The sequence below is a fragment of the Ctenopharyngodon idella genome, chromosome 5 (genome assembly GCF_019924925.1).
Source record: "Ctenopharyngodon idella isolate HZGC_01 chromosome 5, HZGC01, whole genome shotgun sequence".
In the NCBI taxonomy this organism is placed as follows: domain Eukaryota; kingdom Metazoa; phylum Chordata; class Actinopteri; order Cypriniformes; family Xenocyprididae; genus Ctenopharyngodon; species Ctenopharyngodon idella.
In genome coordinates, this window is record NC_067224.1 from 15,965,016 (window position 1) to 15,988,938 (window position 23,923).

The 23,923-nt window shown below is 37.6% G+C and overlaps 1 protein-coding gene across 3 annotated transcripts in view; it reads left to right on the plus strand.

The window, feature by feature from the left end:
- fam172a (family with sequence similarity 172 member A) overlaps positions 1 to 8,964 on the plus strand; it is a 194,344-nt gene extending 185,380 nt beyond the window's left edge. For all 3 annotated transcript variants that reach the window (XM_051895764.1, XM_051895767.1, XM_051895766.1), the window contains exon 11: positions 7,059 to 8,964. In XM_051895764.1, coding sequence (XP_051751724.1) covers positions 7,059 to 7,207 — 149 coding nt within the window. In that variant the 3' untranslated portion in view covers positions 7,208 to 8,964. The remainder of the gene's footprint in view (positions 1 to 7,058) is intronic.
- The last annotated feature ends 14,959 nt before the right edge of the window (positions 8,965 to 23,923 follow it).

Genomic DNA, 23,923 nt, shown 5'->3' on the forward strand with positions numbered 1-23,923 from the left:
TTAACCCTCTGTGTACCTGCACAGTGTTGATCACAGATCCTCATTAATCCTCAGTTCATTTGCGACAGTTCTTATTCCACCCTCTTTCTCTCCAATTTGTGAAATCAAATGCTCATTCATCCACTCTGTTCATTTTTTTAAGAGTTGAAGGTGATAGACTTAGAATTTTGATTATTTTTGATTATATTTTTGTCCATACATAATATTGACCATGTGTGTATTTATAACTAATCAAACGCACAATGGTTATACCATTTTATTTTATTTTATTTTATTTTATTGTATTTTATTTTTTGACAAGGCTTTCATGCAATGAACTGCAGCACCCATTTTTGACAAAAAATAGTCTTAAAATAGTCTTAGTTTTAGGGTTTGGGGGAGTTTATTTATTTATTTAATCAAAATGAATTCTGTTTTATCTTGTACAACAAGTACTCTGATTTATTTCACATGACTGCATTATTTTTAAGTATTTTTCATTTGTATTTTTTAAGTAAATACATAGAAAAATAATGTTTGTAACTTATTTGAAAATGTAGCTTGTAGATTCCTGTGTAAAATTATAAAGCAATGTGTTAATTTGCAAATTACTTGAAAAAAGTAACCTTATCATGTAGCATGCATTACTTAATACACTCAATATTGAAGGCATACATCAAAGTACCATAATGTACTTCTTTGTAAGTGCTGCGAACACGTCAGTGCTAAAGCAGAGTTCATTTATTGGTTTTATCTTAACCGTAAGGCTTCGGTCACTCTTCCACAGACCACTTAATGAATATTCTAGTACTGTAATGATGAGCAACTGGGGTTTAGGAGTTGTTTGCACTCCGGGTCTCTCCGTCATTCCTGTTTATTTTTCGTTTTCCCCTCTGGAGTCGGCTCTGACATCTGCAGGCATTTTTATCAGCGGCTAACTTAATTATGCTACTGTGGACTTAGGCTATTTGACTTGCTAACAAATTAGCCCTCAAATTAGCCTTGCTATCTGTGTTTCTGCTCCGCTGTCAGGGATATGGTTTGTCATTTCTGAATTCCTCTGTGATTCTTGATTTGCTTTATTACAGGCTATTTTATAGAGGAGCAAACAGACTGGGCACAGTCAGGCTGGATAATGAAACGCTAGTCTTCTTGCAAAGTGCTAGCCTGGGCTAATGACTAGCTTTATTCAGACTGGTAAAACGGATTCAGACACCCAAGCGCCATCATTAGATTTTCTCTCCTGAATACTCACAGAGCTGCAACAGAATAAGCCACTGGCAATAGTTATGGGTGCCTTTGGTGGGTACAGTACCTGCGGTATGATTTGACTTAGTGTCCCCCAGAGTCTCAAACACTTGCGCTACACATCCCACACTGGCCCCTGCTCTCCGGTTATCTCGTAAAGACTCCATTCCAGCTCTATAAAACTTGGCGTCTTTATTACAGCTAAGTCAAGGCGCCCACTCTCAAATAAAAAAAAAGAAAGAAAGAAAAAAAAAACATGTACCGCTGCAAGGGAGGAGCAGCTCAGGGACAAAAATGTGTTCTGGAGCTCATTCTCTTGCAGTTTTTCCTCCTTTCCAAGCTTGAATAATGTGAAAAGAGAGGAATGAAACTTCATTTCATAGCATTCGTCTCCCTCTCTCCATTCACTCACTCAGTCTTTACCCCCTCTCGCTTTGTTTCCAACTTTATAAGTGAATTGTAGGTTCTCTCAGCAGGCCCTGAAGCCACACGTTCGCTTTCTCATTTATGGATGTGTAATGAGTTCTGCCTCTGTTTGCTCTTACAACAATAACAAGTAAAGTAATTAAAAGCGGCAGAGGAGGGGGGAACGAGGGGAACCCAACGCCAGACAGGTCCTGCGTTCGGGCAATTGACAGAGAGACTTTCTGATGAAATCGTAGGTGTGCGTGCATATTTTTTTTCCTTTTCTATTTGCAATTTTAAGTGCTTATTTTTTCCAAATGCATTAATTTAATTAGATATAACGCAAACAAAGCACGCTCTAGTTGCAACGGTAATATTCGCTCTTGGCGTCTAACGTGAAGAGGGATGAGCCGTGTTCTCGGAGGGCAGCGGGTTTATGCGTTGGGGGAGTCACGGGTGGGGGTTGGCTATAGAGTATATTTAGATTTAATTAGTTGTGTCACGAATCGTAGCATCTCCATCACGGAGAGCCACGTTAACACGGCGTGCTAGAACGTTGACACCTGTTCTGGCCTCGTTTGTCCTCGAGCCGACTCTCTCAGATCGCCTCTCAGATGTTCAGGCATGCATGGCGAAACCGCCAAACCGCTAGAGCATAGAGCAAACAAATATCAGAGAGCGTTGGGACTGGAAATCTAACCCCTATGCCAACAGGGACACAGATAGCAAATAGACTCTCCTGCCTCGTGCAAAGTATAGTTTCCCTCTGCTTGTATTACTCTGACTAGTTCATTCTAGTTTGGAGTAAAAGTATAAGCACAATGTGTGTTGAACAAGTCAAGGATACAATTGTGCTGATGTGCAGTGTATGTAAGGAAGACACACACACACACACACACACACACACACACACACATAAAACTACCATAACTGCAAACAATCACGCTAAAACAATTAGAGGTTGAAATATTTTAATTACTAGAATATCAGATACTGTAATTTTTCAACAACTGTGTAATTACAACACGTAAAATGTCTGGCAATGAAATCAAATAATTTTGACAAATAAATAGAATATGCCAGTTGTGCTCAATCAATTAGGAGGCGCGATTGAATGCCACGCTACAGATGGAGACCAATTACAATCAGCACACTTTGATACTTTTTACTCTCTCCGAGTGTTACTCGCGGCGGTGCTTTGACTGCTCATTCACTCGAGCATCGTTCACTCATGAGCATTTTACCATCACACACGATTACCATTTGTAACGCTTTTGGTGAGGGGAGAAAAAGGAATTGCCGATAGCTAAAGCCTGTCTTCCTTGATTTATTGTTGACATGAATGTTGAAAGAGTGCTTGTGTTTGTGTGTGTCTGAGTATGTGTGTGTGTAAAGGAGAGAGAGAGAGAGAGAGTGAGTGTGTGCGCTTGTCACCGGGACACTGTTCCAAACACTATTTGTCACAGTGAGATCAAAGAACTACTAAATTACCCTCAAAGGTATCCAGCTGAATCATGTAATGGTTCATTATAAAGATTTGGATCTGCATCTGGAAGACGTCTTAACGGGGTAGTGAAATATGAAGCTTCATTATTACAAATACAGTGGTCAGATGGAGTCGTATGAAGTAACAGTGGCCTGGTGTGAGCGCTGGTGTGTTTGTGCTCATGCTGTGAGGTGCATTGTTAAAGATGAGGATATCAAAACAGAGAGTGTGTATACATGAGCATTTTTTGTAGGCATGAGTATGTTGTGAGGGATGTCAGGGTCGTGTGGGTGACAGCCTGCCTGCTGGAGAGTTTTCACTGAAACTAGTTCAAAAGGTGCAACTCTTTCTCTAATTGCACAATTATATATGTAGAATTCATAATTGTGATGCTCACAGAAAGCACAGCAGTTTGTACATTTAATTTAATTTGATTTTCATCTTTGAGAATGTGGGTGTTACTGAATTTTTTAGGTTTAGTACTTTCTTAAACTGTCAATCTGTCTAATATATATATATATATATATATATATATATATATATATATATATATACAGTCATTATTCAGACATTTTTGATATTTTTGATATATTTTTTTATCAAAGGTGCAGGACACTCTAGTTCATTTATGTAAGTGAGGATAGCAAAATAAAGTAAACTGTGACATATTCTACCCAAAAATTCTTCATACAGTGGACTACCAGTAAAATTGATAAAAATTTGGAACCAAAAATTATTCAGACACTTTGACCTGACCATGTTTTGCTTAAGTGTTATCTGACATAATTATAATTAAGATTATTTTTTCCTGACACAGTTTAAATCTTGCCATACTTTACCATTTTTTTAAACTATAGTGAATAAACTTTTGGTTTGACTGTACATACATACATTATATATATATATATATATATATATATATATATATATATATATATATATATGAAGACTTCAGATGCAAAAGCCTCTAAGTGCCATCTGAAAATTTCTTCTAAAATGAGCATTTTTATCAAGCTCATATGTTTAGGTTCAGTAATTTCATGGCAATTAATAGGGCAAACTTAATAAAAATGCTTATTTTAGAAGAAAATTTCAAATGGCACTTAGAGGCTTTTGCATCTGAAGTCTTCATATATATATATATATATATATATAAGCTGCTTATTTATTTGCTTATTATGTTCTGTCTATAAATTTGACCTCTTCAATATATGTTACATGCATATAAAGATATATAATTTAGTCTTTTTTTGTTTTGTTTTTAAATATATAAGTATATAATTGTTCTTTTTAAATCTAAAACATACAAAAATATTTATTTATTTACCAGCAAATGCATTTTGGAAAATAAAATGTAATTCCAAAACTGATTAAAAAAAGGTTATAATAGGAAATATATCAAAGCATTTTATGTAATTAAGTAAATTTTGTTGTCATAATTTATTGTAATTGCAGCATAAAAGTTTTGTCGTTGCTTTAATAATCTATTTCCCAATTGCATGTTAATGGATTTTTAATAGTAGCGTACCATTATTTGTAAGACATGAAAGAAATTAAGCCCTATTCCTCTTACTTTTAAGAACTCAAGAAAAAAAAATCCCCCAGACAAACAGAAAAGCCTATGAAAGAAAAAGAAAAAACTAAGGGAAAACCTCAACAAGAGACTTTTCCTACTTCTATGCGGTAGACATTGCTCTCTTTATTGAAAGATGACATTTAATCAATGGCCACCTCTTTAAATGGCATTCATTTAATTTGTGGGCTAGCCAGGCACGGCTGTCCTCTTCCCCATTCTTTGTGTGTCTATGCGAGCGAATGACGTAACCGTGACACGCCGCGGCACACATACACTATTGATTACACTCAACACATCTTGGCAATTAAGAGATGGCAAGGTAGAGTAATAAAGGGTCATTAGTGAGGCATGCTTGTGAACCCTCATCAAAGGTGATGTCGCCGGCAGGGGCGGAGCTCCCGCAGGGTCGCCACGGGGGCTTGCCGCATTTGCATATCTGCTCGGAGACGCACTGTGGCTGACCCCGTGGCTGGGATCAGTATGAGTCGCTTTCGTCGATCAGGGGTTCACCACAGGTTCAAGGTAACAAAAAGTGAACCCTTCGCCATTAATTGGTCCTGGAAAAAAAAAACAGAGAAAGAGAGACAAATAAAAAGGTTAGTTGGGAAAGGTGAGGGGGCCTGGAAGTGAAGGGAAAGTAAAGGCTGTGTGCTCCAAATTGGGTATGAATTATAAATAAGAGCAGTGGAGGCAATGTCTTCTCCTCTAGAGTGGTGTTGTGCCAGGACCTACACCACTAAAGAGATTGTTTGGGCAGCAGGTATCGACTCGCTGATCGTCAGCTTGGTAAACTTGACCTGAGGCACTGATCATTGGCCAAGCTAGAAAGACTCAACCGTTCTGATACACACACACACACACACACTTCTTTCCCATCTCACCAGAGCTATCTTCATCAATACTGCCCAGACAGGGGTCAATGTAATAAACATGGAGGTCAATATCATGGCCATCTGAGTACACTTTTGGCATGGGCCTTAAAGTTGGTCTTTAATTGGATCCCTCCGGGCAAGTTCATGCACCAGTTGCAATGTGGAGGGAAAAGAATGAAAATCGTGATTGAGGGGGAAAAGCACATCAATCTGATCCTCTTTGTTCCACACAAACTGATGCAGACGTATATCAAGGCAGTCGTACGCTTTAAGCTACGTACATTGTGAATGGTTCAAAGTGGAATTAATCTAGCCGAAGTTCTATTCAACATTTCTCACAAATAGCACAATAAATAAACAGACCAAATGTACTTCTTTGGTGCTTCCGCGCCAGACGCTACCTGTCTGAAAGTGCTGCATTATGAGGGCTGTGAAAGGCTCTTGTGGGACTTTGAAAGGTCTGATGAGGACTTAAGGTGTACATGTCACTTCACCTGGATCCAATGACCCAAACATGGGAATTCTTTAACCTGCTGCCACAGAGGGAAAACTGAGCCGTTTTGTGGATTAACTGATAGGTGTATCGAACTCAAGAGAGAGAAAATTTAATCTTCCATGGATAGTGGCCATTCCATCCATTGTCCTTAAGTGCACAGTATCTTAATAGATGGAAAACGTTGTCAGAACACATAGCACACGACACAGAGTCTAAAGTTTGTGCTTGGCAACAGACGTACTAAACTATTTAGAGTATTAACGGTCCTCACATATCACTCTCTTAATCTAAGTGCCCTAGAGACCTCAGTAGGAAGTGTTAAAGGTTTAGTTCGGCCAAAAATTCTGTCATCATTTACTCACCCCCATGTCGTTCCAAACCTGAATGACTTCCTTTCTTAGGCAGAACATTAAAGGAGATATTTTTTTTTAAAAATTGCACTTTTAGGGGTACAACAGCTTGTCTCTTAGGCAGACCCTTAAAAGGACAACTTTTTGACCCCTAAAAGGTTCATAGTAGTAAGGGTTCTACTTTAGGTACTAATATGCACCTATTTGGGGTACAGAGTTGTCCCTTGAGGGTACTGCCCCAGTGACAAGTTGTACAATTTGTGCACATTTGTGTTAAGGAGAAGAAATAAAGTCATACAAAGTGAGTAAATGCAACCCGATCTCACGGCAATTCGTACGTATTTTACGAGGTGGCTAATTCATACGAATTCATATGACCTCACTCGTACCAATTCATACGGTTTTTGCTAAATTGTACGTATTGACAAATTCGTATGAATTAAACCTATTCATCACTGGGGTTTAGACAAATCATACGAATTCGTACGACCTCACTCGAATTAGCCACCTCGTAAAATGTACGAATTTGTCGTGAGATAGCGTTTTCGTTTTTGTGTGAGCTCTCTCTTTAAAATATAAATGTGATTATAAACACTGTTATGTCTGTATGTTTTTCACATCCACCCTGATGTTCTGTGTTTTGCAGGTACCGAGAAGCACGAGTTAACATCATGGAAGAGCTTCCACTCCATCTTCAAGTTCTTCAGCAATGCTGTTAAGGACCAGGAGGATGAGTCCTCCTCCAGCCCGGTCACCACACGCAGCTCCCACCGTACAAAACACGAAGACTTATAGAGGGCTCACAGATCCCAACCCAGAGCCCAGCTTTGTCAACCTCTTAGTTGCTTTTCTCCTCTGTTCTTTTTATGAAAGATATTCCTCCTTGAAGCCCTCCTCCCAGTGTATTGTATAACTCTGAGGAGTTCAGGGTCAGCCTGTATACATCAGAATAGCGTTTTGCATTACTTCTGGATGAGTGCAACTGTCAAAGCAATATGGCTTCACTGCTTGTGCCTCCTGTGGGCCGCTGTGTGGATTTGGTGGTGGCCTATCGGTGGCCAGATTAAGGCTGACAGGCGGCGCCGCACACCGCCTCTTGATGCACCTCTAATTATCCTGACATTGTCCTGAACTGAGCTAATGCCTGGGAAGCACCTGCACACACACGTCTGGCAGGTCCTAGTGCCTGCCTTACGAAGTCTTTGTATCTCTCTTTGATTTCCCCCCGTCGTTTCCTTTTGACCGGGGTCTTGCTTGCATTTAAAATACTGGAGCGCTTAGGAACTTTGTATATCAGATGCTAAAGGCTTACGGGTTGTTTGTTTCATACATATAACACTTTAACAGGAAAAAAGCAACTTGCAGACTCACACATCTATTCAATGGCTATCTTAAGACTAGATTAAGAATGAACACAATGAAGTAAGCCATTGACAGCATGACAGATTTAAAGAATCCTCCTCTGTTTTTAAATCCCTTAAAACCTTGTGCGAGCATGAGGAATATCTCCCATTAACGGAGCAGATATGTCAGTCTGGGAATATCTTCCTATGTTTCAGGATCAGGAAGATTTAATGTTATCTAAAGTACAGAAGCCATTCCTTAAGATGTTTGCCAATGTAACCTGCCCTTTTTGCAGAGTCCATGACTATTCGGACTGTTTTAACACCTCGTTATCATCCTTTGCTAAAGCATATGTTATGTTACTGTCTCAGCCAAGACAAGAAACATTGTCTTCTGGACAATGTGGTATTAGCAGAGGCTTAAAGATATGTCGCTCAGGCATGTCAACAGATCACTCTGCTTTAGCTTGAAATTGAAACTCTCAGTAAAAGGCCTCTCTGGTCTCATTACTTTTTAGAGATAGAATTTTTAATTGGTTATTTAGATTGCTGAAGTAATGTAAATAGTGCTTCATATATTATTTTTTATCCAAAACAGAGATGTAACTACAACGGAAGAATGCAAGTCCCCAGATGCTTTCATGTTTTGAAACTATTTTTACAAAGAATTAAACTTTTAATATACCTGCAAATATTCATTAGATGCCTAGATAACTGCAAGTTGCTTATACTGTCTAGTTAAAATGATCCCAATATTGTTGCCTTAGAAATACACACACAAATTTCATCTTTCATTTTATTTTCCAAGCGTAGACTGACAAGCCATATGTGAATGTCACTCGCGCTAAGTGCAGCCTTAAACCAAATCGAAAACCTAAAATAGGACTCATTTTAAAAATTAATATTTTAATCGACGAGATTCTACGTTTTATTGAAACATTCTAGTCACTCTGAGTCTGATAAGTTGTGCTGTTTGCTCCACAAGTGAAATTGTTTTAAGAAGTTTTTTTATTCGCTTTCGATGGGAATGCATTACATTAAAACATTATCATACTTTAACTTTACTTTTCATAAATCGTTAAAATATGTTAGTCTTTCGTCTTTGAATTGATGTCAGTTTTGTGCCCTGATTACTTCGTTTCCATATCATTTGAGTGTAACAATGATCTCCATACATGCTGTAATTAAATAAAATTCTTTATAAAATGATGCGTGACTATCTTTGATTGTTGAAGTGATGAAATGTTTCATTTTTATTTCTTTTCACTGCATAAAACAAGCATGCAGAATAACCTGCACCTTTGCGAGCGGTTTGATAGACATATCTCACTTTGCACTTAAAGACACCAATGCACAGGGTACTCTTATTTACAACGTAATGATCGTAAAGGCATCACTTTCAACCCAAGAAGTTGTCGGGTTAAAGTTCAACCTGACGGGGGAAAGATACTCGGAGCCCGATAAAGCCTGTTGCTCCAGCGGCTCTCCTCTCAGCTCTGTTCCCAGGGAAGGTGAGCCCGCTCGGAGAATGACTCGCTCTTCTCACGTATCAGCTGTGGAACTCTATCACGAAAGCTGATATTTGTGTCTAGATCGAGCCCAGGCCTTTACAATGAGACCAATGTTAACCAAAATAAGTGTCAGTCAAAGACAGAGAAGTATCGGATGAAGCCATGTCTATAGCACCTAGTTTTTTTTTTTTTTTTAATGTCCCAACTGCTTGTTTTAGACCTTAACTCATGATACCCGCGGAAATTATGGCATAAGGGAGACACGGTCACAGCAAAGCATAATGCTGACTCAAAACTGACAACTGTACTGCGAAAATAAATAAGCCGAATACCATGCTGTTAAATGATTTGATGATTAATTATCCTCAGGAAAAAAGTTCAGTGTTTGCAGGTCTGCTTTCAGTTTCTGTAGGCTATAGATCAACGAAAAATAATAGAAGGAAAAATCTTTAGAAATTAAATTCGCGGTTCGTTTCATACTTCAAAGAAATGGTATAAAAAAACTTTTATATTTTTTGCTATAAAAAATTATTTAAAGACTATTACAAGTGGTGTAACCTTAAGAACTTTTCAATGTACTTTTTACAAAAATAAATGTTTCATAAAAATGTCAAAATATGTAATTTGTTTTTAAACAAATGTAATGGCTTTGACTCAGTCGTGTATACAAATTAGTGTTTTTCTTATCACATGACAACAAAATGGCTTCTTGCATGTCTTGTTACGCCACATTGAGTTTTGGGGAAAAGTTTTCACATATGAATAGTGTAAAAACAAAATTTAAAGTTGATTCACTATATATATATATATATATATATATATATATATATATGGAATAATCAAGTTGACATTTCTTTTGCAAGAATTCCAGCTTTTTAGTGGGGCGTTTTTATTATAAACTTAGGACAGTTACACCAAATATACTTTTCCCCCCACAAAAAAAGTCTTGTAATTCAGAAATAAATTTTAAAAAGAAGTAGAAGTGTATTCAAGTCATATGTTGTATTAAATTATTTTTTTAAGTAGCATATTTCAGCAACTTAAGCGCCGCGCCATTTAGCCAATACGATAATTACATTAAACATAACTGAGGAAGATAATTAGCCTAAACTCATGTTAACTTCTGAATAAGCATGGAGACGCCGTGCTTATAGCAGAGGTGATAAATCCAAGCCAAATATACAATTAGGCTACAATTTCCAAAAAAACTTTTTTTTTTTTTTTTTTACTAATTTTGTTATTGCCTAATTGTTTTAACACCGTTTAAATTTGTAAAGCCTAAAGTGTGTCAACTGTTAGTGGGTTTTGTGCAAACGAATGAGCAGGAATTGCTAAAACTTACATCTCACCTTAGAATTCTCATACTATATAAACACTATGGCAATGTGTTCATTTTATCCTGAACACTTTTTGTCATCACACTCCCTTCCACATGAGTCACACTTAACTGCAAAAAATAACGTCGCATTTGAAGTCTATGACGTCCTTGATTGATATTTCAATTTTATCCGCGTTTTGTCACACGCGCTCTCGTCTCCTCCCATACTCTCATGCGCCGCCAAATATGAACTATTCTCAAAGAGTCGAGCACTTGCTGAAGCTGGACTGTCACTCCTCCAGGCCCTTGTCTTCGGGAGTACTTCACCAGATCGCTGTCAGATCTCTATTTGCATAATTATATGCTCGGTTCTGAAGGGAAATCTAGCCCCCAAATTTTACGGGTCAGCAAACTGCAACAATCAATGTTTTATTGTGTCCTGAAAAAGAAAGAAAGAAAAAAAAAAAACCTCAAATAATAGTTTTATTCAACTCGCTCTCAAATTCTCACTCTTTTTACTAATTCAAAATAGAGACTATCTATCTATCTATCTATCTATCTATCTATCTATCTATCTCTCTGCCTCACTGTCCTTTTTTTTTTTTTTTTTTTTTTGATTGATTGATTGTTATTAGTTAATATAACACACATAGCCCACACACCCTTTCACACCCACCCACACGCGCACCTTGGCTCCCTGAAGTTATGCTTTTTTCGTGCGAAAGAGCTCCGTTAATGTGTCATGAGAGTGGGAGATGTTTAGGGGTGATCACGCCACACAGAACTGGACAGCTGCTGCTGGCAGAGTCTTGGCTTTTAATGATTTCTTTCAGGTTTCTGTCCCCCCCTTCTGTCTTGGACTCTGATATTTTTAGATAGACAAAGTGTGTGTGAAATTGAGTGGAGCACGTTGTACAAAATGGATCTCACTCCTCTTTTTAACGGGAAAAGGGAAGGCAACTTTCATTAAGTTATGTGAGGATGTCATGATATGCAAGAGCAGACAAAAACACAAAGATTGAATTTGTCCTGTGTTGCTATGCGGTGTTTTGGAAACACTTGCTCGAATTATTGCGTTTTGAGAATAATTGTAGTAGTCTCACATCTTGGGATCCCAGGTGCTTAATTTAACATGCCGACAAATCCGTAAGGAAAATAATAATAAATACAATAAAAGAGGGATATTTTTCTGGATAAATATTGCCTGCTCTTGCTTGATGATAAACGGACTTTGGAATTCAACAATATGAGTAGGCGCCCGCATAAACTGATTTCAGCGTAGGTCAGAGAATATAATGTCCTGAATTCAGTTTATGTGATGAAAGGGAATGGCGATAAGGCATCAAAACAATTATTAGCTCTGAATACACTTTTATGTAAAGATAAATTCCCGTCAAAGATATTATGTGTCATAAAACAGGACAACGAATGAAAGAACAAAAAAAACTTTTTTTTTTTCTTTTTTTTTTCCTGTAGGGCAACGCATGTTCGCATAAAGCTAATATTTCACAAAATTTTATCTAATATATTATACTAACGCCAGCATAATACAGTGATATTTTTGTGGGCAAATTAAAAATTAAACATGACACGAATCGTGTTTTACGAATAAAGTTTTAAAAATATTTATTCAGATGTCAGCCTATAACGCAATGGTAGTCTTTGTCAAATTAATTTATTCGTTGTTGCAGTGTTCTCATTATTATTATTTCATCGTTTTCAGATGTTTGACCTGATATTTAAAAGGTTTGTGTGTAGAGTTAACAAGTTTTAATAATTATAAATGAGTAGTAGTAGCAGCCTAGTATAATAATAATAATAATGTTATTAGCATAGAAACATGCACATTTTGCCCATTTAACAGTTGCCAGAGTTTTTATGGTTTTTAAGGTTGCTTTTTTTTTAAGGTTTGAAATCTAAGAGAACAGTATACACCTCACTATATGTCTTGTAGTCCCACACTTGTCTAAAAACATTTTCGCCACTCAGTTCTTAATGGGGGGCTTTAAGAGCAAGGGCCAGAAGACCTGGACTTAAATCACTTGGTTAAGGTCACATAAGTAACCGGAGCGCTCGGAGCGTTACAACCTGTCATTTTACAGCTAGAGATGGAATTCCCACATATGGGTGCCAAGCGGGTCACCGTGATATCCAGCGACCCAGGGTTAGGACACGATAAAACCTGATCCTCTCTAAACAACAAGAGGCCTTTTCAATGAAACCAGACAACAGTGCCTTAAAACTCTTATTATGCGCCACTCTCCACTTGATTCTGTGATGTGAGGTTGGAGGAACGGCTGAAGGCCTCTTCAGTCAGGACTGAGAGTCAGTTGAGCGCGGTTCTGTCTCGTCAGAAGCTTATAGTACCCTGGTATTCAATCACGCATTATAGATGAGTCTCATCAAGCTTAACGGGTTCCTTGGAGGCTAAACACATTGGTGCGCGGTGCTGGTTGCTCCCACCTGAATAACCGGCGCGTTATTGCACAGCGCATCCTCATTAAGAAACGCCCCAAAAGATGAGGCTCTAAATTAAGTTATTGCCATCCAATGAACCCAAATTAGCGAGGCCACAGAGGTGCCCGTCTGACGGACTGCCGTTAAAAACAGCCTGACAGGCAACAAGGTAGACAGAGGAGAGTGTATGAGTGTGAAGGTGTGATATATATCTCACATATATGGGGTGATAAAATGGATGCATGGCAATATCCATTAATTGGCTGCCGATTCGTGGCTGCGTTTAGGCCGTCTCTATCTCTCCTAAATTCAGTGCTGTCTCTCACGCTTTTAGAGTGTGGTCTCTCTCTCTCTCTCTCTCTCTCTCTCTCTCTCTCTCTCTCTCTCTCTCTCTCTCTCTCTCTCATCTCCCTGACAACCGTCACTGCTTCAAACCGCTGTGTCCTTCCATTCGACTACCTGTTCTTTTATGTCTCTATCTGAATCAGCATCCAGGATGAAAAACGCCACCCAGATTCAACGAGAGCTGATAGCATAACTTTTGATGGGAATGATGTGTACGTGACGAGGTTTGTTATACCTGGGCGAAGGCGTCTAAAATGTGCCCAGATAGTCTTTTAAGTCAGCTCGAGAACAATAGGTCTTTATTATTGTTTTAGGCGACTCCCTTTAAAGCAAATCTGTCACGGAATGAGAAACTGACGAGGTTTCCAGTGTGCAAGTAAGACAAACAGCGCTTCCTTTTCGCTTTATCTTAGACGTCAAATGTAAGACTGTGAAGGAAAGCAACATTCGAAAAAGATAAAATAAGAACGAGAGTTAAAAATAAGTTCAAATGTATCATCTTTAGTGTTCTGGAGTGGACCTGAAAGTCGGAATGAGAGGCAAGGTAGCCTATTGAACTAAAAAACCTATGGATAAATAAGAAAGCAGAGGTGATATATGATCAGATCTTACTGTGTTTTTTTTTTAAGCTTGAAACGGATTTTAGGTTCATGCTATGATTAAAAAAAAAAAAAAAAAAAAAACGCTAAAAGGATAAGCTTAGTTAATTGCGATTCACAGCAACAGTCTTAACAATATTCATTTTAAGAGAATTAGAAATACAGACTCCAAAGAAAATTTATGCAGTGATTAAAAGTATCCTTCTAGAAGAAAAAAATGCATATGAATTTAATACATAAAATAATAGTGAGATGTTAATTCATGTATTGATTTGGTTTGCTGCAATATTTAGTTTCCTGTTTGGTTATTTTGTTTGTTTGTTTTTCCCTAAAGGCTTTTAGAATTTTTTTAGGCTTGTGGAGTGAAAAAATAACGTCATAAATCAACGAAACAAATGTTTTTTTCAATGTTCAAACAACCGGAGTCAAATGAAATATTGCATATGCTATGTCACAAATTGTTCATACAATTTTGTATTGTTCGTTTTATTTTTTAATGCTTTTTTTAATGCTGATATTCGTTTAGAAAGATCGACAAGTATGTGTAAACACTTATATAATACTTATATTTATTAATATTTTTTCAAAAAAAAAAAAAAAAAAAAAACGAGCACAATTAAGAAAACCTTTTGATATTATACTTGTATTTATATTTAGCCTATTTCATACCTTCGAAATTTTTTAAGCGAAAATAAAGAAGCTTGCTTGTTTGCTCATGCGCGTTATTCGTAACGATATTCAGATCACCATCACCTGTTATCTAGTGTGTTATCTCACCCTTTCTTCCCCGTCCATTAGCGGTCATGATCGCTCCATCACCGTGACAGAGGTGTGTATTTGCGCTTGGAGCACTGACTGTCAGGGTGGCTTGTTAAAGGTTGTAAACCAGTGGCAGTCTCCAGATAGAGGCGATGGCATCGATTTGAAACTTGTCCTGTCTAATTTGATAAGAGCACCCAGGCACCTCTGAATAGGACCATGGACAGCGCTCTCTGTTGACCCTGAACTCGCCCCTGTCTTTTCCGTGGGGGGACGTTCACATCCAGTTGTGCTAGTGATGTAGGTGAGTGTGTGGATGAGGTAGAAGCTGAAGTTTAAGACTGCAGCTGCGTTTTATCATAGCTCATTTGGCTGTGCATAAGATAAAGAAACCTCTAAAACCTCTCATATTCTCCTCTCTACCTCTCTTCAGGCATATACATACACTCACTCACTCACTCACTCACTCACCGTCCATGCGAACACAAACCCAAAGTCAAACATAGGAACTACGCTGCGATGTAATCTGACATACGATAAGCAAGCGAATTCATACAGGAACAAAGCTGAATGGGGAGTCACGGAGAACTCTCAAGTAACGCCAAAGAGGCTGCGAGACTGTTCAGACGGAAGGGGGGGTTTGCTAGTGGGGAGAGACTGTTTGATGGATCTCTACAGCTTTGAGACAGCTTGTTAATTAAAACCCCAAGAGATGAGCCTCTGGAGCCACCGTCCATATTAGAACATTGCTAACTATCCTGACAGCGAGCAATGTCACAAGCACCAGAAAGGCTTTGTACCCGTTTCTCAGCCAGATTTCGTTTTTATCTCATACTGGTGGGGCTATAAAATTATGGTTCAAATCTCCCATATTTACTATGGAACAAAACTAAGAATAATACGTTTTCTTAAACAGCAGTAACATTAAGCCTAGAAATTATATTACCTCTTAATTAGCCTGTCTTTGGAAGATGTTAATGAGTAGTAATGTATTAGTTATGGGTCTTTTAATGCAGGTAAGACTCAGATAATCTTAATTTTTGTTATTTATCTTAAAAGTTTAATTGATTCCAGTTAACGTTTCATGGGTTTTTGAAAAACTTAATGTGGTCTACAGTCTATTTACTTTCCAAGAAGTTCAATTTTACCCAGCAACAAACAAAAACAACGTAAACATACAGGCTACAGTAATATGTTTTGATCATATTTGTATAAATGCTCTCATTGCCTTAAAAGTCAGTCCGGCTCTGTGGTGAGGTTTGAGTGGGCCGGATAGAGGGACACAACATACAGGAAAAAACTGGTTTTTATTATAGTTAACGAACACAGGCTATGTCATCACCTTTTCTGGATAAAATATAAAAAATAAACACACAAATATAATATAGGCCTACGAATATAATGCAAATACAAAAGCGTAAAATGAACAGTGTGGTTTATCATAAAATAATAAATAATAATTGAACTGATTACTTAAGTGAATAACATGCAAACAAAATATTAATATATAACATAAATCATGTCCTAAACAGCGGCATTTACACGTGATGATATAAAACAAAGCAGAAAACTGAACCAATATATTTCTATCATAATATCCTTGTCATGTAAAATAGAAAGAGGGGTAAAATAATCTCTTTTTATTTTGATATTTCATGTGTAATTTTTGTGAATCCTGTCGGACTGGTGCTCCTCATCGTCCGCTGAGCAATCTGGCATAACATTTAAACGACATCTTTAAATGTTCTTCACGTCGTGGGCACATTCATCAACGTCAAATATGGACAATCCACTATTTAGAGAAAGTGTAAGTGCTGCAATATATCTTCTTAACACTCGGGGGGGAAAAACGCGTTTTTGTGGAAATGTGAATAAATCCACTTATTTCTGTCTGTTAAGATGTAATAATATAAAATTATAGGTGCGTTTTTTGAGAAGAAAATCTACCGAGACTTATAGGGTTTAAAACACATTTTAGAACGCTATTCAAAATGATATCATTGTTTTAACATGGAAATTTATTGACTCTGCAGTCCACTGAAATATTGCTGAGTTAGTTGGATACAACTTAAAATGTATCGAAATCATAGATTCATAGATTATTCAAAATGATAGCTAAAAACAATGAATTTGTGGTGCGCTTTGTAAGTTTTTTTTAATGATTTACAGAAACAGTCATTTTGATATAATAAAACGTTTTAATAATTCCATAAAGATTTTCATAGTCTATATCAATTAAATGACCAAATCCCAAAGCAGCATAATTTACCATATGTGATATAACATCATATAATAAAATAAAACCATAATATACTCTAAAACAGCCTGCACAAATCTACAACTCTAATTACTTATACAAATTAACCGCATATAATCACAGAATATGTTTTATAATTATTATTTCACTACACATTCAAATATAACTTTTTTGAATCCAAAGTGTGAAGGACAAGACGAGAGAAAAAAAAAAAAAAAGCTTTAAAACTGTGTGTAGATGAACAATGGCAAACGGGAAAAGAATAAACTGAGGACCGTTTGTTCCTCTAACTGAGGGTCCCAGAACACAGAGCGCCATCTAGCAAATAAAGGGAGAAACAAACAGCTCTAGACAGCACCCTTTACAAGGCATGAGAACGCCAGAGCACCAACAAAGCCGCCATCCTCCGACCTCACAGGAATCTGAATGCATGAGAAATGTAAAAACGACATAAAACAACCTTTGGTCGAACTATTGTTATCTTCTAGCAATAATAAAGCGAATCATTGGTCATATTGATCATTTGGAACAGACAAAACAGTGTATTATGTTCAATTATTACCTTAAGAACAGTACATGCTTCGCTTTAGAATATGGTGGTGACTTTGAACCGTGAATTATATTTAAAGTTGAAGCTAACTCTGCCACACTTCTGGTGAACGTCTGAATGAACGAAAGCACAGAGGTTAATTATGCCTATGCCAATCTGTGCATCTTTAAGATACACTGAGTAGAAGTTTCACAAAGTCAGCTGCAAGGAGAAAAGGTTATGTAAATTCATAACCTGAATCGTTCGGAATGGGAACTTAAACACTCAGTGTTCAAAGCGAATACTGCAGGACTATACGAATAAATAAATAAATAAATCTTCAAATTAATATCTACAGAGATGACAATTTGATGTTCACCTGCAAGGTTTTCATATATAGTTCTTGAATTGCAAACGTTTTCATTATCTAGTCATTCATTTTCATATCATTTATGGTATCACTGATAATAAGACTTATTATTTCCTTGGTTACTGATACTACATCGACTACATATCTTTGACAATTTGTTTTATCAATTTATAATTTGCAACTTTTTATAGGCCTATATATATATATATATATATATATATATATATATGACGCAAAAATTAAATGGGCCTATATAAAAAGGAACATTTATGCAAATACATCTTAATAATTTTCGTTATGAATTAAAGACATGGGCCTCTTCCTCCAGCTTGAAATGACTGAAAGGTCCACATGCGGATTGGCCGTAGCTCGTCCAATGAGCCGTTTGACGACAGGCCTCATACAACATTTCCACATTTAGCCACACACAATCTCTCTTGCCATTTGCTATTTGTTTAAAAAATAGTCTAGTTTCCCGTTTTATAATATAAATATGGGATTTACACAAATTTGCGTAACCAGAGGGTCAAAATGCGCTACTGCACTGAAATAACAACGTAAATGGAGATGTTTTGATACACTGTCGAATTATTTTTAAATGTCATTTATAGTCTATAAATGCAGATCTTAGTAGGCTATGTCTTTAAAGTTTTGGATTTTGGTAGTCATGATCATTTCAACTCCCCGTGCATGTTTACGGTGGTAAAAGCTAAAGCAAACTTGGAAGAATTACCCTCTTAAAGAAACTAGCTTCCTCCGATTTTGCAGTTGAGAGGTAAGACTGAAGACGTGATGGGGTGTATTTGAAGTATGACGAGCTTTGTGGTTGACTCCTTTTCATTGCCTGGCTACAAACACGCCTGCTCTCAAATAAGCCTCTCCAGACCCCTCCGCCTCCCGCCACCTTGCACTGAATGGTCAGCTGACCTCAGGGTCTTCGTCCTCTCTGTCCAGTTTTGACCGAATAAGCCACCTTCCCCCAGCTCTGCCACAACCAAATAGGATCCCTGCTATTCTTTATTGATATCATCTACGAATGCAAATGAATTTGGACGTGGGGGGGCAGGGGCTTGAATTTCAGGGATAAATACCGCACAGAGATAGCTCTACAGCGGATGGAATATTTGGGAGTGCCTTTGGTAACGGTTCAGACCTCCTTGCATTCTGATTAAGCATAAAAGGAGGAAAGAAAAGCTTGAGCAATACAAACACTTCGTCTCTAATAGATGGAACCACACCAGATTCAGATTAATAACATAAATGGCATGGATTGTTTTAAGAGTGGAGCCAGGTCATTCTGAAAGAACGGATGAACCCACCTTCTCTCTCCCTTCCTTGAATCCTCAGACCGACCCCCATCTTTAGACAGACAATCACACGTGAGCGCGCGCATACATATTTGAGCGCACGAGAAAACTGGCTTAGTGGTTTGACCGGTGGATGTTGAGATGTGGCTTCTTATCCATAAAGAAGACGCTTCCTTGCATCAGGCCTTAAAATAATTATCTTCACTAACAAATAACGGCTTTTTAAATATTCACGTCCTGTAATATGTCAACAACCTCCAAAATATAATTTTTTTTAATTTATTTATTATTTATACATTTTCAAAAATATATATAGGATATATATATATATGCTACAAATGATGGGCAATGTCAGACTTATAACTAATTTAATTACTTGTTCTGTTTCCTATTTAAGTGGGTTCTGCAACTTATGCATTAGGCTACTGTAACATCAGTGAGTAGTCCCCAAACCCCCTCTCCCCAACCCATAAATGTGTATATATATATATATATTCAAATATGCTCTTAAAACTTAAAATACTCTACAGTATTTTGACGTTACTTTTGTAGTAAGCGTTCTCCGTCATTTTACCTTTCATATTTAAACTCATAGTGCAGTTGAGGTACTACAGAAACGTTTTCGCGTCTTGTTGGAAGTGGGGGAATGCGTATGTATTTATCAAACGCACAAATTGCGACAACTATAGGCAAGACAGGCAGCATAAAGGGGGAAAAGGCGTGGGATCAGAGAGCCGTGGCAGGGACCAACACTAGAGCAAGAGAGATAATGCCTCTGTCAAGACCCGGTCTATATAACTGGGATGAAAAATATCCCTCGACAAAACGCTTCAGTCATTTATTATGAAAGAAAATAGAAGTCATGCTGAGAAATTAGGCAAATAAAAACGAAATTAGGCCAATATTAACCACAACATAATTCACCAAGCCTGTCAGGCCGCCTGCTACGAATTAGTAACTAAAATGCTTGTTTATTTGTTTTATGTTGTGTTTAAAAAAGGAAATAGAGATAGATAGATAGATAGATAGATAGATAGATAGATAGATAGCATTCTGTCGTCTCTTGTTTTTGCTGTTTATGAGGCTAATAATTTAGATGTATGTGAGATATTGTACTTGTTCAGTAATTACATACATTTTAATGTGTGTATGGATATGTGAAAAATATGTATATCGAATACAGATGAAGCTGTCTGCATATGAAAAGTGGGTCATTGTTAATTTGGTCCCAGCTATTAAGCGCAACTGCAACAAAATGCTGCTGAGTAAAATTGGGAGTGTCGCTGGCTGCGGTAGCACAGGCGCAAACCATCTGTTGTGTATTATAAAAACGGGCAGTAAATATTGCTGAAAAACCAGGACGTTATCAGGTATGTAGCAACGACATTTCTTTACTGTCCATGTGGTAAGGATCAGAAAATGTGCTTGTGTATGTCTATGGAAACATATTTGCATCACTGAATAAATGCACTAATTACATGCGCTTTGTCTTGAAGATCTCACGATAATCTGACGTCAGCATGTTTACTGTTCTTGAAGGGAAAACTGAATGAAGAAAACTGTCCTCTGTCCGTCTATGAAAAGCGTATTTTTTATATCTCGGTAACAAGCAGGCTTTTCATTTCTTCCCGAAGGAGTATCGAAGAGTCTCAAGAATATTTATAACCGTTTCTTAAAATAAACAAATTCACGGTTATCTCCGAGACTCCAAGTTTTACATTGATTGCTGCCGAATATCGTATTCACTCAGTGTCAATCCGCTTATTAAAAATAAGACCGAAAGTGTAGCCTATTTTATATTTCGCAGTTAAAACTACGTCTGCGTCGCCTCGAGTCGGTTACCTCTTGTTTTACGTTTCCCTTTCAAAGCAAACTTTCCGTTCACCAAAGCTCCCTTTTCCGGCAATGATTTATTTCTCCAGCACACAGACAAACACGGAAAGCTGGCACTTTCGAGTTTAAATGCCACGTGTTGATTGATTTGTTGTTAATGACAGTCAGAGTCATACATACACGCACGTCGAGACATCCTCTAGTCTCTTGCTTTCCCACAGAGCTCCCTCCCTCCACCTCCGCTCTCTCTCCATCTCTATTGAGCTATTCTACCACAACGCGCGTTCACGCACACTCTTCCACAGGAGCGCGCATCCGGGAGCCCTAACACACACACGCGCGCGTTTAAGGGGGACGAAATGAAAACAAATTTTCTTACTTTTTTTGGAGGACATCTGCGCAATTCTTCAAAATCTTGCTGTCGCTGTCTCCACTCTTCGTCAAGACGTGTTGATAAAGTCGCTCTTCTGTGACTTGTCCTTTAATTTATGCTTTTTCTAGAGTCTGTCCTCTGTACCCAAATGCTTTGAGTGAACCGAAGTGCAGATTGAGACATATTGAGCCCCCTTTAAGGGGGATCATTTCATGTGGGAGGTTGGACGCAAAGTTTGGACCCGTGACTAGCATTCCGGAGAGACATGCATATTTTAAAACAACAAAGAAAGATAAAGACGGGACGATGGGTGGGAGTGAAAAAAAAAAAAAAAAAAACGTTTGGAGAAAAAACTAACTAAATGATAAAAAGCTGTCATTGTTGGACAAAGATTTGATCGCGTTCTTTATTTGTGGCTTTACTTGCAACAATCCCCTTGTGGAAAAGTTTTCAGTGTTAAGAAACTGTAAATAGATATTTTTACATGCGTATCTTAAAAAAGAATTGGCTACTTTGCTTACACAGTGCCGTACTTTAAGAAGATCAGTTGCTTCGTGTAAAAAAAAAAAAAAAGTTTTTTTTTTTTTTTTTTGCACAATTATGTCTCGTTTTTTTCTCGCAAAAAATCCCCCATCTAAAAACTCATTTTTATTTGAAATTGTTATTCACCTTAAACCTTAAATCAAGTGTTTTCACAATTGTTTGTATTCATAATTATATAATAAATATTTAAAACGATGTGGTTTTATTTGTCGTTTTTTTCCATATCCTCGTTACTTTGTCATTGACAACAAGCCAAGTAAACTTTATTATCCAATGAAAAGTATACAGAGCAGGAGATGTATGGCGTTGAGCTAGATATCTCTTTTACTTGTCAGTGGTCGGTCATGGGTATGGAATGCTAATAAGAGACCCCCCTCTTTTTCTCTGTCCCTGTGCCGTCTCATTCCCTTTCTCTCTGCACGCAGAAGGGATCGATAGCTGACCCGATGGTTTGGCCAAAGCTTTATTTATCTGGCGAGGCAATGATATTATCAGCCTTGAACGTTATATACAGCAAACGTCTACCTAAATCAACACAAAGGGATCGCTTACACAGCGATCTGTGCTTTCTCGCCTCCCTATACCTCACACCAGGCCCGACCACACACACACTCTCGAAGTGGAACACACATACGACACAACTCTACGGTTCAACTAAGTCACGCACGCACGCACACACATGCAAGCACAGGCGTCGCCTTATGTTACGTTCACAACTGGGGATATTTTATATCCTGTTGTGTTGGATTTGATCCACGGCTTAAGCTTGCTGGGAGCTCTGTGGACGTAGAATTATGCAGTGATCATTGAGAATGTTAACAGAAATGTAGCGTCATAGCCTGCATATGGCCTCCGTGGCACAATGTAAACAGGCAATTTGTGTAATTAAAGTGCAAAATTCCCAAGAACTTCAAACAACATTTTTCAAACAATAACTTCCACCACATTACCTTCTACATGAATTTAGCACTACTTTATCTTCACATAATGTGCGTATTGATGAATAGATAGATAGATAGATAGATAGATAGATAGATAGATAGATAGATAGATAGATAGATTAAGCAAAGAAATAACACTATTAAGTCCCATTCACATGTAGGTTAATAAATGAAATGAAACAACACACATTTGGCTTGCTTTGGATGTACAAGTGTGATGACCAAAGGCCCAGATCGAAATAACACAAATGTCTAACTTCATGTTTTAGGTGTCTGTTCTTCCCCTCCACACAGACAACATCTAAAACCATAAATGATGTCCGAATATCCAAAATGTGTCAGATAAACACTCGTACCTCAGTCAAGCGTGACTAAGCTAACAGCAGTTACATTCCAAGCCCGCAGTGACTATTTATTTTCTGTAGGAAAACTGTATGTCTCAGTCCTTTGGTAGTCTTTTTCGTGAGGTAAGACTGCCATGCTAACCTCCTAACCCACTTTAGATCTAAGTGAAGAAATCGACTGAAACCACTGACTGACAATTATGAGACCATGCAAGTGCATTTAAAATGTACGCAGTAGAGAACAAGCAACGAAAGTTAAATGCAAATAGTCGTGCATTAGTACACAACATAGGTCGACAAACATCTCAAACAGAGACTAGAATAGCCCTTTTCTTGTTGCATTTGATTCATGTTCTTTTATGGATAATTTTTTGCTTTGTTAATTAGGAACACATGGCACGAATTCAGTCCTTAGCAACTATTGCTTTATATAGCCTCAAGTCCAACAAATGTAAATCTCAATAGAATGTGTTCCTCTCATTCTGCTATTTCCCGTGAAATAGAGGGAAAAATCTTCAGGGATTTTGATCTCATTACTGCTGAACATGAAAGTGTTTTAAATTTCAGCTCAATGCGATGGTCAACACTTTAGTCGAAGCATTATATAAGAAAACAAGGGCACACTTGCCTTTGTTGTCATATTTGGATAATTTAAGGCCTTCTGACTTTGATTTTAAAATTG